This window comes from Taudactylus pleione, unplaced genomic scaffold (assembly GCF_031769625.1).
Source record: "Taudactylus pleione unplaced genomic scaffold, aTauple2 ptg000289l, whole genome shotgun sequence".
In the NCBI taxonomy this organism is placed as follows: Eukaryota; Metazoa; Chordata; class Amphibia; order Anura; family Myobatrachidae; genus Taudactylus; species Taudactylus pleione.
The window spans coordinates 3,101,955-3,122,165 of NW_028284691.1; the positions used below are offsets into that span (position 1 = coordinate 3,101,955).

Sequence of the window (20,211 nt, forward strand, 5' to 3'; positions counted from 1 at the left end):
TACATTAAAGCATCATTTATTTATTGTCAAGCATCAAGTATTGTTGATGATACTTGTAGAAGCATTGAAGATGTCATTGGGGGACATCTGAAACCTCTTGAAGCATTGACCTTGACTTCAACCACAAATGTTCTTATGATACTCCTGCAGGCAGCCTTGAACTTAATAGCATGGTCTGTATTACTTTGACTTGTGACTCTCAGTGGAAGACTTTTTGTGTCTATAGATAGGGGTAAGTGCCACACGACAGGCCAGTCTCCTGGACAATCGAACCACATAAGACATCAAAATAAGGACCACCACAGCAAGGCCAATCAAATAAAGATCCCGCACAAAGAACGTATTGCACTTGATTGGCCATTGTCTGTGACACCCAGTGATTTCATTCCCAGAGAGGTTTTGGAAGGGCCTCATTGATGAAGATTTTGGGGTTGCACACCTCACGTTTGCAGGTTTTATCTGCACAGGTTGGGACTCAAGCCAGTTTTTTAGATAGAGAATTTTACAGTCACAATTCCAAGGATTTTCAGACACATCAACTTCCTGGAGATTGATTAAGTGATCGAAGGCTCCTGGAGTAACAGAGGTAATCAAGTTGTTTTGCAAATAAAGCCTTATTGTATTCTCTGGGATTTCCGGCACCACTGTAAGGTATCGTGAACTGCAGTTGACTATCAGCCCCATCATTTCTATTATAGAGCAGCTGCAAGCGGATGGACATACGTCTATATTGCAGTTACAGAGTTGAACTAACAGAAGGAGCCTCAGATATAGTGCCATCTTTGCCTTGCCTAGAGGAATAAATACAAATTAAAAGTTATATTGTTTGTATTTTATAAATATATTTAATACAAATGCAAAAAAGTAAGTATACCAAACACCATCTAATAAAATGCCACATTTCATAAGGAGTAATTTGATACAAAAATGACGAGAGTTTGTGCTGTTTAGATGTCCATGGAATTCTACAGTGACTGCTAATATCCTTATATTGCACACTTCTTAGTACATTATTTATTTTGAACTTTTGATCCTTGAGATTTGAACCTGTGATGTACCATGAAAACACTATTCATGCTGTAGCCAAACATAAGGTCCTACTGAACCTTTGTGGCGCCATATCAATAAGGATAATAATAAATAATAATATTCTTCTATTGTATAGTAATCTAAATAGCTAGCTTTTGCTTGACCATGGAGCCTATTCATCATCACTTAATTTTTACAAAGGCAGGTGAAAATTAACAGACATATGAGGAAGTACAGTATTTTATATCAGTCTATTGTCATTGAACACACAGGGCCGGAGCAGAGCTGAGAGCAATAGCGTCACAAGGGGGGTGCGGCGAGGGGTGACACCAAGGTGCAGACTCACCCTCAGTGACAGGAGCCGGGTGCTGCACTGTAGTATTAAGTGCAGCACTCGGCTCCTGACATTGCGAGGGAGCCGGCACTGCAACCACATGGCAGTCCGCACCTCCCCTCCTGCACCCCCGACTTCCCCACCAGTAAGAAGAACGGGACCACGGGGGTTCAGGCTGCGAGGCCATACCCCAGTCCCGTGAGGCCACGTCCTTCCATTAGACCACGTCCCTTTTCGGCATTGCGCGGCTAAGCCATGCGCACAGTGTCCCTCCACGCCACGGGTGACATCGCGGGGAGGGACGCCACTGGCTGGGAGTAGTTTGTGCTTACAAAGTATGCCTCCCTAGATCAATGAGTTTGGCGGCGAGCCTCCAGACAACGCTACATGCAGCCCTCAGTTAGAATATTGCTTCAGCAGTAATATGTAGAATACTGTACTCCTCTCTGTGAAAGACTCTTTACGGGTTCCCTCCATAGAATCACAGAAATGTTACAGAATAGAGGAACTACAAGCCGTAGCATGCTCTACCAACTGATAGCTAGCATGGCTATTCTGGGACTTGCAGTTTCACAACTCCTGAAAAGACACAGGTTGTCTAGGCCTGAACTACAGTTTGAATAGAAAACTACCTCAGTCAGAGTTCATGACCATATACAGTATAGTCTTTATTTTCATCCCTGCTCATTGGTCTCACCCAGACAAAAACAAAAATGTAAAGTTGCTACTAAAAATGGTTTAATAAATTCTTGCCCCAAAAATGCTTTTTCTAGTTTATTTACCACTTTCCCTGGCTATACCCATAGCCAGCAGCTCATCCTTGCCCACAGCAGGCATCACCGTCCTGTCTGTAGTTGTAATGCTTATTTTGCTCCAAGCTGGCAGAATATGGGACCCACAGTCAACATTAGAGCATGTCACCATGAGCCACAATGGTTACCTCCAGCAGCTGAAGGCCAATCAAGCTCTTCTTCTGTGGACTGGGAGTCAGAGAAAGCAACATGAACCACATCCAAGCAAAGCAAACATTACAAGATCTAAATAACTAGGGTAGCTTTAGCAGATGGGACAAAACTACAAATTGGGATCTGAAACACAGCTCTTACAGGGGTATTCAATTTGGAGCTGATATTCCTGGGATAAAGTATCGGGCGCGCGGCCGCTTTATCCCCGTATTCAATTAAAAAGCTACGAAAACGGGAGCCGGCAAAATAGGATGGGTGAAAAAAAATGGGATTTACCTGGAATAAATTGTAGGACCCCCCTAAAGCTGTCAAAACATGGGGGACTACTATGGGTACCCCCGTTTTAGCCTGCAAATGAAAGTCTGGGTTTTAAATAGCCGCAGCAGGTGTTTTTTTTCCGACATTGAAGAAGTGATGCAGAAAAGCACATAGGTTATTTTTTTCATTTTTTTAAATGGTCCCATTAAATTTGGGGTACATGGAAATGGGTACTAGCATATTTTTATGTCCCTAAAGTAATTTTTTTAAAAATTCTGCAAAAATGCACCTGCCGCTAATAGCCTATTCTAGAAAACACCTGACGCATACTTGCAGAATAGCCCTGAACCTATTTCCCTATTTTTAAAAACTATTTTCCATTTTTTTTTTTCACCCCAATTTTTAAATAATTTTTTGGGGGAGTCCCTAATTTTATTTTTTACTTTTTTTGACAGTTTATTTTGAAATGACATTCACAGGGTTGCAGGCTATTGTTTTTAAGCCTGCACCCCTAAACCCCAATTCTGCACTTTTTTTCACCACCTATTCAGTGGTGAAAAGTTATCCCCGTTTTTTTTCAAAGACTTTTCGAACCTGCGAAAAGTCTTTGAAATTGAATGCGGGGATAATTTTTGCTACAAATTGAATATCCCTGTTAGACTGTTGCCCAGTTGGCGTTTTGCACTTCACTTTTTAAAGAAGATGCTTTGGTCCTACATAGTTATATTGGGTTTTACCAGATGTCCCAGGAGTCTTTGCTCCAGATATAGGGGTAAACGTAATAGGATGCAAGTCTGCTGCAATATCATACTTGCCTAAGCTCGCTGCGCGTTTTTGGCAAGTTTGCAAAGTAACTCGCTGGATGTAATAGGCTCTGATTGAGAATCTACCAATTCACAGATTTTTTGCACAAACTATACACAACCATTGTATGCATTGGGAGGTAAAAGTCGAGCCAGTTTTACCTCATTAACCCTTTATAAGCCTTGTTTGTGCATATTGAACATTGAGAGATTAGGGAAGGAGATAGGTGGAAGATGGAGGAGAAGAATGTGAGGAGGCTCAGTTTCATGGATATTAAATTTTTTTTGATCATACATAAAAGTGTATACTCACATTTTGAACACACTTTATTCTTAAAAATTACCATAATTATTAGCATAAAATTGTTGATTACAGTATATAAAATGCATTACATCACTACATACAGGGCCGAAACCAGGATTTCTGTCACCCGGGGCAAGGCAGTAATTTGCCACCCTCCCCCCACCACCATAACTATAGACCTGATTCACTACAGTTCGCAATTCTGTTTATACGCATGCACCACAGTTGATAATATCAGCGGTGATATGTAAATATGTGCATTCACATTGCGATTGCATGCTGACATAAGTACGCTCACATCCCCTTACTCACATCCGTATACTAGGGGAACATAGCGAGACCTTCGGTAACATCGAGTAACATCGGACCCATATGCACACTTGCACAAGCCCTGACCTTACTCAGAAATTGCTACCAGCCACACACAGTGCTTTTGCTGCTTATGGCAACACAGTGGATAATTTATGCACGCCCCTGCAACGGCGTTGAAATGCACTGGCACGCTTGCGTTCACCCGACCACCCCCCCGTCACCACCCACAAACGGCACTTCCTGTCAATCACTCTGCACTGGGTCTGTGCAGCCTCTGCAATCGCAATTCTGTTTGCAATTGTTAGTTTGCGCACGGGCACAGCGATGCATACGCATGCACAGAACACAACAATCGACCGATTGTGTGCATCTTGCGATCTGTGATGAATCAGGCCCTCTGACCTTTCAGAAACCCCCCTGGTGTCTCTACAGCAGTCTGTCCCTGCCCCCTCCCGTATCACTGCAGAGGTCTGTGTCTCTACCCCCTATATCTCGTGTTACCCCTCCCCCCACAAACCACCAATTACCTGAAGCTTCTCCTTGCTCTTTCTTAAGGCAGTGGTGGCAGGATCCACACACATTGTTCTTCAGCGTGCGTGATGACATGTCATGTGCGTAGCGCGGTGGGTGATCCTGGTCCCTCTATGCCTGTGTACTGCTGATTAGTCCAGCAGCGTAGGCACGGAAAAATCACCGGACTGGGCATTAGCTAAATTTGGGTCGGGGGAGCTCTGGCTGTGGGGACCCCTGAGAGGGGGGTGTGGGTACTCGCCCTCTGTGCCCCCCCCCCTTAATCTAGCCTGGGCCTATCCACTGAAGCCTACCTCCACCACGGCATGCTTCCGACTCATCGAGGATTTCCCACTTTTTGTCTCTGCCTCGGCCCTCCCCCTAAAATCCAGGCGCATACCTCTAGCCCCCCCTAGTTGTGGTCCTGCTGCATCTGACTAATTATTTACAAAAATATGTACTTATCAAACTTATTTTTTTCAAACATTTCTCAAAGGACACATAACCTTCATAGCTTCCATATCTAATTACATACAGTCCACACAACCTCACATATAGGGCGGGATGCACTACTGAACGCCAAATAATTGCGCTGAATAACGGTCCCTATCGCAGTATTCTCAAAAAAAGTAACGCCGGTATGCATCATCCTGTATAAGGCAGAGAGCTCCAAGCGTTAATCCTACCTTTATGCGATCACCTCCGTCTGATGGCAAGTAACACGTGCGCATGTATGGGGCAGAGCTCATCAGTCACGCGCACTTAGGAGCTCATGCAGAGCCTCTCGCTAGATGCGATCGCTCGCATCCAAAAAGGGGCCGGACATGCAAAAACCGCAATCGCTAGGCATGGCTAAAGGACGTCCTTTATGTGTTAGTGAGCGGCGCCTATGCACTCGCAAGCTCGTGTAATACCGCCCCCTCTACTCTCGCAGCACATGTCATCTCCAGGAAGTGAATAAGACCATCGGTAACATCGAGAGCCATCGGACGCACTTGCACTGCTTAGGGTAGGCCTTGGCTCCCGCAAGTACTGCGAGTGCTTCAGTCAAAAAAAGATACCAGGTGACGTGTACAATGATGCAGCTTTGAAGTTATGCTCACCCATAAAACGCCGTTATGACGGCCAGACACACCTTACCACTCCCCAATTCACAAGCACCTTCCCCTGTTACCACCCACAAATGGCACTATCTGTCACTCAAAGGAGCAATCTGTCTTTCTGCTACGAGCACTCTAATCCTGATCGCAGTGAGTGGTTTACGCACGAGCACTGAGACTAATACGCATGCGCAGTTTGCAACAATCGGCCACCTGCGAGCGATCGCCCCTTAGCGATCATGTCTGAATCAGGTCCTTAGTATGTCCCGATGTCATCATGCTGGCGCCATTTCAGAGTCTGAGGTGAGGTGTTGGCGGCTCTAATGGAGGGGATACTTTCAGTGAGGTCAGTATTTATACTTTTAAGTCTTGGTAAATGTATAGTATTTCTGTCATTTTTTTTTATCTAAAATGTAAAAACCAGAGAAATCGTTTGCTGCAGCTACCGGAGATGATTTTTGTGATTACCATACTAAATTCTCCTCACTTGGAATGACGATGTTTTAATTAGTCACACCGGGGATTTTAAAACGCTGCCCACCATGACGCATACCCGGAAGTCAGGCACATAATTGAATACAATAGGCAGCACAGATGGTGTAATGGTTAGCATTACAGCCTCACAGCACTGAGGTCATGGGTTCGATTCCCACCACGGCCCTACCTGTGCAGAGTTTGTATATTCTCCCTGTGCTTACTTGGGTTTCATCACTGCTGATGTCAGTGGGGCCGCCCACAAAACGCCTCCATTTGTGAAACCACCCCCCTGCCATGCCTACAAAACGGGGCGAACTGTCGATCAACATCGACAGCAGCCCCTTTTGTAGTGAGCTCCGGAGCGAGAGACTTTCTCTCTTGCTCCGGGGCTTGCGCTCACGCAGTGCGGCCGCTGCGCATGCGCAGGGCCTAAATATTCTGACACCGGTGAATAGTAGCACTGGAGGTATAGTGTACTTGCAAGCATACAGCAGGGCACTGTAAAGGTCTTCGGTGGTGAGAGTCTCCTGGTCCGACCTGTCCTCATGAACACTGGGGAGTAAAGAGGCACAGAGACACCGCACATACGCAGTAGCACATGTAAGAGGTCAGACCTCTCATGGCTGAGTCCCGGCAGGACCTAGTGACCGGTAGCTCTATTCTACCTATATAGTGCCGGAGGAAGCGCACTCCTTCCAAGATAAATTACATCGAAATATAATTGTCTTTTATGCTGGTCATTAGTAAATATTTCAGATGACAGACAGTAGACTGTGCAATGTTGCTAATTTAATTAGTTTATTGTGTTTTCTAAGTACTCACATGACCTCATTCAGAGGTGGTCGTTAGTTGCAAGCGGTCGCAGTGAATAAGGGCGGCCGCTTGCATCCTGACCGACCGCCTCCTTGTCGATCGCTAAGCTGTGGGTTAACACCCACAGCTCTAGCGACCGACATGGGTGATGGTCGCGATGGTCAAGACCATCGCAACGATCGGAGCTTACGACCAGACCCTAAGGTTGGGTCTGGGCACTCGTAAGCTCCAGGGAGTTTTCTGCTCTGATCGAAGAGGAAGCTCCCCACTGACATCAGCAATGATGTCAGTGGGGCCGCCCCCAAACGGCAAGCTTTCCGGCGGGAACGCCTCAGTTTGGGCAGGCACGCTCCCTGCCCACCTCCAAAACGGGGCGAGCTGTCACTCACCATCGACAGCTCACCCCCTTCGGTGCGAAACCCCTAGCGACGGAGCGTCAGTCGCTAGCCGGGTCTCGCGCATGCGCACGACGGAGCCAGCTCCATCGTGCGCATGCCCAGTGGGGCAACATCGAGTCGTTGCGAGCACTCAGCGCTTGTGACCGACTCTGAATGACCCCCTCCGTTCTTTGTATACTATTTTATTTTTTGGTCGAGTAAAGAATAAAGTGTTATTTGTAATGGAATAATTTGTCCATGGCAGGAAGTTTATGAGATGTCTCTGACTGATTCCTGTGAAGGAGACATATACATCTAGAGCCTGTAGTGCTGATATTCACAGAGGATAATGTCTCTGATGCACTATCACAGCCCATTTATCAGACCCGTCTCAGCTCAGCTCTGGGATCTGCCGCTCCTTTCAATGGCTCCATATTTCCTTGTACTTCCTGTCACATAATTCCAATTGCTGTTCTCATGAGCGGTGAATTATCCCCAATACATTATTTTCCAAACACCTTGCAGCAAAACATTATTGCTATAGATTATATTTTAGTTGCTGAGTTGTATCTTGTATTAATTCATTTTCAACTTCAGTATCAATTTTTCATCTGGGGGACCTAATTTATCTATCTGCCTATATAGTTTATCTCCACTTTGTACTAGGCCAACAGTTCTGCTGTTGCAGTGAAACTGGCTGGAAATTGGAAAATATATACTTTATTTTTTCCCACTGCCAACGTGTTGCCGTTAGACAGGTCTTTGCATCACTGAGTACATATAAAAGCCTGAGATGTGTTATGAAGTGTCGGCACTAACCTCACAAGGTCACCTTGAACTGAAGGAAAAAATGATTTGTGTTGCTTATTTTATCTTCACAATACACACTGCAGACAGTCTAAAGCTAAAACATATTTTGATATGTTGTAGTGCAGGGTGACTTTCTTTTCTCTGGATGTCATAACAGTTCTGTTTACTCCCCAAATAATGTATTAGTTGCTCTGCTTGGGGTAGCAGCATCTAATCCCACCAGATGGTGCTGACAGACAGTGCTATCAAGATCCATATTGGATTGAGCAGGAGCGTAGCCAGAACTTTGTGGGCCCCATAGCAACATTTTGAAGGGGCCCCTTCCCCTTTCTAGACAGGCAACTCTCTCTACAGCACTTGTTCATTTTATGCACCATAGTAGTGCCCTAGGTCATTTTATGTCACATAGTAATGTCCTAGTTTATTTTATTAATTATAGTGGTTCCATAGTTCATATTATGTCACATTGTAGTGCCCCAATTCAACAATATGCTGCATTGCTGCCTCCAGTACACATGCCACACAGTTTCCCCAGTTCATATTATGCCACAAAGTGCTTAGCGGGCAATTCCTGGAACTAGGTAGACAACTTTATGATCTCGGTGCAGTTGAGTCAAGCCCAGAAGTGGGCCCCCTAAGTCTCTGGGTTCCTACCAATGGCAGTTCCCTGCACCCACTATAGCTACGCCCATGAAATTGAATAATATAGAATGGTGCTTATTACAATGAGAGGAAGGCCCACCATACTCAGGTGTGGGACTAAATTAATCAACCTTGATCTGGAAATTGGGTGCTGTTTGATCACCCAGGAAGTGTAGATCCAGACATAAGAAAATCCGAATTGACCAGATGCTAAAAGCTGGAGAAGGCTAAGCTGTGGGGTCATACATGTACATGCTGGGTACCTGGGCCAGACAACTTAGATTGTTACACTATAGCTACAGTATGACACTGTGTATATAACTTCTGCCTTCGTAAAAGAACATCTATTTACAGTTCCTTCTAAAATCTCTGAATATTTTAGAATATTAAAATCAGCTTAAGCCACTAAATATAAAAAGAAAATATGTTTTTCTAATTAGACAAAGTGCAATAAAAAGCAACTTATAGTCACAAAGCATACACACAGAACATTTATGTCCAGCATACATAGCGTTAACTAGAACAGTTTTTATAGTCAGGAAGTGTGATCATTCTGGTAAATTAAAATCAGTAACTAAGTAACATTAATGCCATATCTAGTTAAGTTAATTTCCATTGGGATGCAGGGCTGAGAAGTGAAATATTAAAACAGAAACTTAATTGTGGAAATGTCTCCAGGAATTGCAAATTAGGTTTATGCACCTTACACAGATTGCAGCTAAATTAGCTTTTTACCTTGAGTTGGGAGATCACAGCTAAATGGATGATTCTAATTGTACTATGGCTGTCCTAATGTGGGCAATATCCTCATATTAACACAAGTTTATAGGTCTAAACATTTTATTATACGGAATATCTTAGGCTGTATACACTCTACAATGATATCTGCACGATTTGTCATTTCCAGGCAGATTGGAATAACAAATCGTGCCTATTGTATCATGCAGTGTGCACACACAATTGCGTGCTCCCATGGGTCGTACGCGATATCTTTTGGTTGGCCGTGCTGCATGGCCAATCAGAAGATATTGTGTACGAGGTGGTGCAGTTTAATGAAGGATGGAACAAGATATTGTTACATCATTCATTAAATTGCACAGTGTGTAAAAGCAATCACGGATTGTCCGTTATGAAAGGAATTAGTCCAAACCATCGTCCCGATCGCCAGTCGTTGCAGTGTGTACCCAACCTTACTTTGTCAACGCTGCTAAACTGTGTGACACGATCACCAGAGATGGCGATAGTGAGCCATGGATTCTGTGTGGGGCTGGAGGGATCCGCCCACACAGGGTAGATAAACTATGTTTTGCCACACCTAGGGGCTGCTTGTGGAGAGAGTCCAGGTTTGGGCTGATAAGAAGGCAGACCAGTCAGGCTGCTGTTGGAGACAGTCTATGTGGGACTGTGGCAGCCAGAGAGCCCAGTGAAGCTAAGCCAAGCCATTGGGGGCCAGGGACCCTAACTCCAGACCTGCAGGAGGCAGGGAGGACCACAACCTCTCACACTGTGTGACGTAAAAGCAGCTAATCTGCAGGATAAGGAAGCCATTGTCCATACCTGTAGGAGGCAGGGAGGACCACAAGAGAAACTGTGTGCATAAGCCAGGCCAGAGCTTGTGATAAACTCTGCGGGAAGCAGAGAGAGACTTTTAACTTTGTTTGCAGACTAGCTGCCCAAGTTTAGTCAAGGGCGAAGAAGTGAGTCAGTTCCCGAATGGGGCTAGACGTTTGTTACTTTTGTGTCCAGATTTATGCTGACAGTGAAGCACTTTTCTTTTATTTATAACCTGAAATGCTATGTGTGGACCCAGATTCAAACACCTACCACTGCACCACTGACACTCTACCAAGCTAATTGCTCCTGTGTTATCACAACTTACAGAATAAAGCTAAGGTGGATTCTGGCTTTCTAGTTATGGCAGTCAAAGATCCACATCTACCTACCTTTGGTTTGTATTTATAGATGAAAAGAAGGCAAGAATATTAGTGACTGACACAACATATACACTGTATTCTTGAAGAATACACTATGAATGACCTGTCACATTGTGGAAGATATTATTTAAAGAAAAATGGCAGAAAACAATTTAATGACATATATAAAAAGTATGTGCCACTGTATATGTAAGGTATTACAAAACTGACCTACTTATGTCAGCTATGGACAGCATACAGTACCTCCCAACATTCCTCCATGAATGAAATAATCAGGATTAAATTAGCAACACCGTCGATTTGCCCAGTTCATGTCCCCAATCCGCCAAGTATGCACTTAATACACTGGTCTTCAACCTTGGCCCTCCAGCTACTGTGGAACTACACATTCCAGCATGCACTGCCACCTTTTTGATATAACAGCATGCTAAAACTATGGCAGTGCATGCTGGGATGTGTAGTTCCACAGCAGCTGGAGGGCCAAGGTTGAAGACCCCTGCCTTAATATGTAAGAGGTTCATCACTTTTGCCCATGGGAAGTCAGAAATGTTGATAGCTTTGATAAACGGTCACCCCAGCATTTTAACATTTAAATCCATGGAGCAATTGAATCTATTAGTGGAAAATAAACAAATATACACAGAGGGCCTGATTCAGCAGCGTACGCAATTGCAAATAAGTACGCAGATCGACCGATTGTTTAGCACTGCGCGTGCGCTGTTATCGCATGGCGATTACGCACGCACATAGGACTCCATCGCAGAGTGAGTGACAGGCCGTGAGCGTTTTGGAGTGGTGACAGAGGAGTGGTTAGAAAAACGCAGTTGTGTCTGTCCGTTTGAATGCTGTTTCATGGGCGTGCATAAATTAGCCACTGCAATTGCATAAGCAGCATGAGTACTCACTGCGTGCGAGGAGACTTGCAGTTCCTGCGACTGGTCACAAGCGGCTCCTTACAAGTCATTTGATAATATTTGCAAATAGAAAGTTCAAATGGACCCATTTGAACTTTTTATTTGCACCTATTATCAAATACATAATTTTCTCATCGGTACATGAGACTTGCGGTCTCGCTGGACAAACAGCCAACAGCTAGGAGTGGAGGCAGGATCGAGACGCGGCCGGACAGACACTAACAGCACTGACTTGTAAGGAGCCGCTTATGACCTGTCTCTCCGGAGCCTACTCCGCCGCTTACTGCATCATACTCGTATTTAACACGGATCAAAGGATTTGTAAGTTATACATGTGACAAGCTTGCTACGAGTAAGGACACAGGCTGCTGTGACGTTGTAACAAATAGTGCATTATCTTCGGTGAGACTGAGGACTATTTAACATAGATGTGAACAGTATGGATTACTATTTATGTTTTTTTAAATATTTTTTGATCCACCTCCTCCAGTGATTTTTCTGATTATTACTATTATTATTTTTGTGAGTTATTTTGGGATAATATAGTAACTTAACAGCCAATTCACTTTTAACATTGCAATTGCTTTTTTTGTATGTGTATATATATTTTTTATTTTCATTTCTATTTTGTTTTCTTATTTTTGACCGGTCATAACGAATTTATCATAGTAAAATTATTTTTTATATTACAATTTTTTGTTCGTATGGTGTTCTGCTCATATCATCTCTTTTGGAATCGCTATTCTTCATATGCTACATATTATTTATAGCATTTAATAGCACAGGTATTGAGCAAATTTTGTAGATTTCACAGCTGTGATCGCAATTGTGATCCATACTGTATCAGGCCCAAAGTCAACAATTTTTTAGTATTGGCAAACATAAATGTTTAATATGTATGGATGTAAGAGGTGTTTGGTACTGATATATTACTTGGCACATTAATAATTTCTGAAGCTTTGCCAGGTTTAGAGCTATATAATCTACTTACCTCCACCCAACATAGAAGAAAATAGGTATACAATTAACCATGAGCCATACACCAACTAGTCATGCCCCTGATGAACACAACCAATTCACATTTAATTGAAGCTTCACCACCCCACCAAGCTAAGCCATAATTTTGGAGGTCCTTCTCCTGTGCATCAGTCCTGGGCAGGACTGTCGTTTTACAGTATGGCTGATATGCAAATATGTACAGTATATTCTTAAATTAAAGTACGGTAATGGTTGCCAGGTCAGCCCTTTCATCAAATATAAGTCTGTGGGTGATAGGGAGAGGCAGAGAGTGGCTGGGAAAGGGTGATAGGAAGAGGAGAGGGTGGCTGGGAAAGGGTGATAGGGAGAGGCAGAGGGTGGCTGGGAAAGGGTGATAGGGAGAGGCAGAGGGTGGCTGGGAAAGAGTGATAGGGAGAGGCAGAGGGTGGCTGGGAAAGGGTGATAGGGAGAGGCAGAGGGTGGCTGGGAAAGGGTGATAGGGAGAGGCAGTGGGTGGCTGGGATAGGGTGATAGGGAGAGGCAGTGGGTGGCTGGGAAAGAGTGATAGGGAGAGGCAGAGGGTGGCTGGGAAAGAGTGATAGGGAGAGGCAGAGGTTGGCTGGGAAAGAGTGATAGGGAGAGGCAGAGGGTGGCTGGGAAAGGGTGATAGGGAGAGGCAGTGGGTGGCTGGGATAGGGTGATAGGGAGAGGCAGTGGGTGGCTGGGATAGGGTGATAGGGAGAGGCAGATGGTGGCTGGGAAAGGGTGATAGGGAGAGGCAGAGGGTGGCTGGGATAGGGTGATAGGGAGAAGCAGTGGGTGGCTGGGATAGGGTGATAGGGAGAGGCAGATGGTGGCTGGGAAAGGGTGATAGGGAGAGGCAGAGGATGGCTGGGATAGGGTGATAGGGAGAGGCAGTGGGTGGCTGGGATAGGGTGATAGGGAGAGGCAGATGGTGGTTGGGAAAGGGTGATAGGGAGAGGCAGTGGGTGGCTGGGAAAGGGTGATAGGGAGAGGCAGTGGGTGGCTGGGAAAGGGTGAGGGAGAGGCAATGGGTGGCTGGGAAAGGGTGATAGGGAGAGGCAGTGGGTGGCTGGGAAAAGGTGATAGGGAGAGGCAGTGGGTGGCTGGGATAGGGTGATAGGGAGAGGCAGATGGTGGTTGGGAAAGGGTGATAGGGAGAGGCAGTGGGTGGCTGGGAAAGGGTGATAGGGAGAGGCAGTGGGTGGCTGGGAAAGGGTGAGGGAGAGGCAATGGGTGGCTGGGAAAGGGTGATAGGGAGAGGCAGTGGGTGGCTGGGAAAAGGTGATAGGGAGAGGCAGTGGGTGGCTGGGAAAGGGTGAGGGAGAGGCAGTGGGTGGCTGGGAAAGGGTGATAGGGAGAGGCAGTCGGTGGCTGGGAAAGGGTGAGGGAGAGGCAATGGGTGGCTGGGAAAGGGTGATAGGTAGAGGCAGAGGGTGGCTGGGAAAGGGTGATAGGGAGATGCAGACGGTGGCTGGGAAAGGGTGATAGGAAGAGGCAGAGGGTGGCTGGGAAAGGGTGATAGGGAGAGGCAGAGGGTGGCTGGGAAAGGGCGATAGGAAGAGGCAGAGGGTGGCTGGGAAAGAGTGATAGGGAGAGGCAGAGGGTGGCTGGGAAAGAGTGATAGGGAGAGGCAGAGGGTGGCTGGGAAAGAGTGATAGGGAGAGGCAGAGGGTGGCTGGGAAAGGGTGATAGGGAGAGGCAGTGGGTGGCTGGGATAGGGTGATAGGGAGAGGCAGTGGGTGGCTGGGATAGGGTGATAGGGAGAGGCAGATGGTGGCTGGGAAAGGGTGATAGGGAGAGGCAGAGGGTGGCTGGGATAGGGTGATAGGGAGAAGCAGTGGGTGGCTGGGATAGGGTGATAGGGAGAGGCAGATGGTGGCTGGGAAAGGGTGATAGGGAGAGGCAGAGGATGGCTGGGATAGGGTGATAGGGAGAGGCAGTGGGTGGCTGGGATAGGGTGATAGGGAGAGGCAGATGGTGGCTGGGAAAGGGTGATAGGGAGAGGCAGTGGGTGGCTGGGAAAGGGTGATAGGGAGAGGCAGTGGGTGGCTGGGAAAGGGTGAGGGAGAGGCAATGGGTGGCTGGGAAAGGGTGATAGGGAGAGGCAGTGGGTGGCTGGGAAAGGGTGATAGGGAGAGGCAGTGGGTGGCTGGGAAAGGGTGATAGGGAGAGGCAGTGGGTGGCTGGGAAAGGGTGATAGGGAGAGGCAGTGGGGGGCTGGGAAAGGGTGAGGGAGAGGCAATGGGTGGCTGGGAAAGGGTGATAGGGAGAGGCAGAGGGTGGCTGGGAAAGGGTGATAGGGAGAGGCAGAGGGTGGCTGGGAAAGGGTAAGGGAGAGGCAATGGGTGGCTGGGAAAGGGTGATAGGGAGAGGCAGTGGGTGGCTGGGATAGGGTGATAGGGAGAGGCAGTGGGTGGCTGGGATAGGGTGATAGGGAGAGGCAGATGGTGGCTGGGAAAGGGTGTTAGGGAGAGGCAGAGGGTGGCTGGGATAGGGTGATAGGGAGAGGCAGTGGGTGGCTGGGATAGGGTGATAGGGAGAGGCAGATGGTGGCTGGGAAAGGGTGATAGGGAGAGGCAGAGGATGGCTGGGATAGGGTGATAGGGAGAGGCAGTGGGTGGCTGGGATAGGGTGATAGGGAGAGGCAGATGGTGGCTGGGAAAGGGTGATAGGGAGAGGCAGTGTGTGGCTGGGATAGGGTGATAGGGAGAAGCAGATGGTGGCTGGGAAAGAGTGATAGGGAGAGGCAGAGGGTGGCTGAGAAAGGGTGATAGGGAGAGGCAGAGGGTGGCTGGGAAAGGGTGATAGGGAGAGGCAGAGGGTGGCTGGGAAAGGGTGATAGGAAGAGGCAGAGGGTGGCTGGGAAAGAGTGATAGGAAGAGGCAGAGGGTGGCTGGGATAGGGTGATAGGAAGAGGCAGTGGGTGGCTGGGAAAGGGAGATAGGGAGAGGCAGATGGTGGCTGGGAAAGGGTGATAGGGAGAGGCAGAGGGTGGCTGGGAAAGGGTGATAGGGAGAGGCAGTGGGTGGCTGGGATAGGGTGATAGGGAGATGCAGATGGTGGCTGGGAAAGGGTGATAGGGAGATTCAGAGGGTGGCTGGGAAAGGGTGATAGGGAGAGGCAGAGGGTGGCTGGGAAAGGGTGATAGGGAGAGGCAGAGGGTGGCTGGGAAAGGGTGATAGGGAGAGGCAGTGGGTGGCTGGGAAAGGGTGATAGGAAGAGGCAGAGGGTGGCTGGGATAGGGTGATAGGGAGAGGCAGATGGTGGCTGGGAAAGGGTGATAGGGAGAGGCAGAGGGTGGCTGGGAAAGGGTCTTAGATAGTGATAGGGAAAGAGTGATAGGGAGAGGCAGAGGGTGGCTGGGAAAGTATGATAGGGAGAGGCAGAGGGTGGCTGGGAAAGGGTGATAGGGAGAGGCAGAGGGTGGCTGGGAAAGGGTGACAGGTAGAGGCAGAGGGTGGCTGGGAGAGGCAGTGGGTTATGGGGAGACAGTGACAGGGAGAGGCATAGTTTGACAGGGAGAGGCAGAGAGTGACGGAGAGAGGCAGACCATGGCAAAATGTCGACATTCAAAATATAAGTCACTACACATAGTTTAATCTGTAGCCAAAATATAATCACGTCTATATTTTTTTTACAATCAACATTTTGACCATATTAAAATGTTATGTCTAGTACCAACATCAGGTCATGTTTTCAAGATTCCTGTCAGTTGGGATGATTGCTGATCCAGCAAAATAGAATAACTCACATGCTCTTGATTATAGAAATCTTGATACATGACCTGTTGGAGGTACTAGAGGACTGGCATTGACAAACCCTGGTGTGAATAATACCAATATAAAGGCCTAATTTAGTAATAAATGCTATCCACAACTGGATGTACAAACTCTGAATGACAGAAATTACAACTTTTAAATGTAAGTATTCAAATGTCTAAGAAACATTTTAAATTAAGGCAAACTACTATAAAATATCAATTATCTCAGCTGCTCAGTGATATAGAGCATATAATGAATTTTATTCAAGCAAAATAGTAATCATTATACATTTATACAATTATGGCAGTAGTCAATTCCCAAAAATTCTCTTTGGGTCAAATATATAACTCTTGAACACATTTTAAAAGCCCAGTTAATGGATTTATCAATAATAAAAACAGAGATTACGGAGAATGTTGTGTAGATCATATTATCTGCTTAATATCACACTAACTCCTGTCTAATTAAACAATGCAATTCTAGAAAAGACTGGAATTTATAAACCCAATATGAAATTAATTGTCTTTCAGTTAAATATGTTCCATAAAACTGATTTTGTCAACTTCATTAAGAGCAGTTATTGAGACATAAATGAACTGAAATGTCCTTTTCAAATTGGATTATTCTTTTCCATGATAAAATCAAATTTAATTGTTTAATTCTTTTAAGTTTTAAGCAGCCTCTGAGAGGCCTATTTTTTAAATTAAGACTTGTCACTATGATTTACCAGTATTTTAGCACTCAACTGCCTTGGCTAAAACTATGCAAAGCTATAAGAGTTACTTATGCTTTTATGTAATTTATTTATTATTAATATTATTATTATTATTATTATTATTATTAATAATGTAATGTAAGCTTTTATATGTAAAACTCTTGGTAAATAACAAGTAAGTTATATTATATCAATCTTTTCTCCTCATGAAAATACTATTCGTTTTCTGGGATTGGGGCCCATTCTATTTGAAAAGTTCCAGCTTAGTAAAATCTACACTTTCTGTTAGCGTCATCTAGAAATTGTATTAATAGAGCAGATATCCACGTTGTACTTGATAAATAGGATACCCCATATTTATTTAAAGAATGTTGTCGCCAGTAGTAACCACTTACATTTATAGGGAGAACCAGAAAGGGTTTGGTATAAAATGTCGCCATTTAGAATTTCGACATCAGAATGTCGACATGGTCTGAGAGCTGACGGTCAGTATGTCGACGAAGATGGGAGGTCGACCTGTGAAATGTCAACATTCACGTAATATGCATACATAGGGCCTGATTCACTATCGATCGCAAGTGCAAATACGGACTCAGATCGATCGATTGTTTGTCATCGCGCATGCATATATGCCAAACACCGCATGCGCAGCGATCGCACTGCCATTACGGATGCTCAGAGGAATCTATTGCAGAGTGAGTGGCAGGATGCCAGCATTTGGGGGTGGTGATGGGGTGGGGGTCGTCGGAAAAGAATGCAGGCGTGCCTGTCCGTTTGAACGCCGTTTCCTGGGCGTGCATAAATTAGCTACTGAGATTGCATACGCAGCATGAGAGCTCTCTGCCTGCGAGGAGACTTGTAGTATCTGCGGCTGGTCAGACCTGCTGCAAAGGGTGCGTGAGTGGCCGATGTGCATCGATGGTACCGATGTTTACATAGGAGTGCGACATTGGACGGATGTGAGAAAGCAGCATTGGGCGACTTTATGACAGCTGAGCATTGGGAGGCATTAGCATATGTTCACCGCTGCGTTCCTTATGAATTCGCAGCTGCGATCGCAATTGTGATCCATACTGAATCAGGCCCACAGTACATGCAAGCATGAAGAAACGTATTTGGCTATGATTTTTTACAAAGTATTTATACAAAATTCTGTTACATTCTATGTTTTCCATTAGAATGAGAAAGTGACGCGATGAGGTCTCAGAAGCTATTACCTAGCCTTCCTCTTACCTTGGCTGTTTCTAGAGCTCAGCAAAGATGCAAGTCTCTCTCAGTTGTTCCAAACTGACTACATGCTCAGAAGTTATCTGGGTTTCAAAAGAGCCAGGAAGGAAATTCATTTACACACAAACTCATCTGAATGTCCTGCTTTCATTTGCCGCAGCCTGATAATGCCCTGTCATGTGTCAAACTGAGAGCAGATGACCTTTAGATTCAATGTATTTTATTGTATATATAAATATTTTTAGCACCCACCTCCTGCACAGAACATCACAAACATATCAGTCCCCCACACCCGCTCCTCTACATAACAGTCTTTTTTTTCTGTCCCCATCTTAAGTTAATATGATTAAAAACCTTTTTTAAATAAACAAAACAGTGTTAAAAAAAGGACAGGGTTAAAAATGCGAAACCTATGGAAAACACTACTAAAAGCATACATTGTCGTCTTATGCTGAAAAACACAGCCATAATGAATTGTGTGTGCAACCAATGCCGAGGGCGCAGCTCCAACGCTACACCAGTGGTGCCTGGAAGGACAATCTGCTTCCTGGAGATATGTTCTTAGAAAGCACTGGGGCCCAGTCTACTGCTCCCAGCTCACTCTCTTGTGACATTATGACATCACATGTACTCGGGCAGGAGCAAGCCGAGGGTACATGGGACTGCTGAGTAATACATTTTATCTCACTACCCCTGCTAATATTATTGTCCCCATCTCACTAACCACTATAATATATCCTTATTATTAACATACCGTACTTGCCAACTCTCCCTGATTGTCCTTGATTTCCTGAATCCACAGGAAATATAATAAAAATCCCTATGATACAATAAGAACTACTCCATTCGGAAACCTAATGCTAAATTAATGTGCATTTAGTTGACAGGGAGAGTTAATAGTCCCACAGCACAAGAGGCCAGCATAGAAAGAAACACTAGTGATTAACTGAGCCGCTATTGAACCTATCAGATATTTAGGATATATTTATTTAAAGCTACTGCACCAAACAGACCAGTTCTCTCCTGGTTTCCAATGTGTGGATAATAATGTACATTAGTGGAGTAATGGAAGACAAGTGATGCAGGATTCATGATGATGGCCTGCTAAACATGTGACAGATATCTTGCATCCATGGCAATGGGAGGACCTGTCAGGACCAGGCATAGATTGTTGCTCAGTACAGAAGACAAAAATATTACTGTGAAATAGGGGTGTGCACCGGCCACTTTTCGTGTTTTGTGTTTTGGTTTTGGATCTGGATCTTTCTTCGTGTTTTGGATCTGGATTGGTTTTGCCAAAACCACCCTTCCGTGTTTTGGGTTCTGGGTTTTGTGTTTTGGATCTGTATTTTTTTTTTAAAAAGCATAAAAACAGCTAAAATCACAGAATTTGTTGGTTTCTCTGCTCCTATGCTATTATTAACCTCAATAACCTTAATTTCCACTCATTTCCAGTCTATTCTGAACACCTCACACCTCACAATAGTGTTTTCATGTCCAAAAGGTTGCACCGAGGTAGCTGGATGACTATGCTAAGCGACACGAGTGGGCGGCACAAACACGTGACCCATCTAGGAGTGACACTGCAGTGGCAGACAGGATGGCAGTTAGAAAAACTAGGCCCCAAACTGTACATAATGCAAAGAAAAAAAAGAAGTGCAAGATGGAATTGTCCTTGGGCCCTCCCACCCACCCTTATGTTGTATAAACAGGACATGCACACTTTAACAAATCAATCATTTCAGCGCCAGGGTCTGCCACACAACTGTGGCTGAAATGATTGGTTCGTTTGGGCCCCCACAAAACAAGCTGGAAATTAATGTGTCCCTGCACAAACTGGCTCTACGGAGGCAAGATGTCATCCTCATCCTCCTCATCCACCGATTCCTCACCCTCTTCAGTGTGTACATCCTCATCCTCACAA

General features: G+C 45.4%; 1 protein-coding gene across 1 annotated transcript; it reads right to left on the bottom strand.

Annotated features, from left to right (window-relative positions):
- LOC148511936 (platelet glycoprotein IX-like) lies at nucleotides 1-18,371 on the bottom strand. Its single transcript, XM_088482486.1, has 2 exons — nucleotides 18,294-18,371; nucleotides 1-791 (listed from the first exon to the last, which is right to left on the bottom strand). Exon 2 carries the CDS (start codon nucleotides 778-780, stop codon nucleotides 181-183), a length of 600 nt encoding a protein of 199 aa, XP_088338612.1. The 5' UTR covers nucleotides 781-791; nucleotides 18,294-18,371; the 3' UTR covers nucleotides 1-180.
- Nucleotides 18,372-20,211: the final 1,840 nt, after the last annotated feature.

Excerpts from the sequence above, each read along its gene's own strand:
- LOC148511936 (XM_088482486.1), bottom strand. The coding sequence starts at position 780 with ATGGCACTATATCTGAGGCTCCTTCTGTTAGTTCAACTCTGTAACTGC.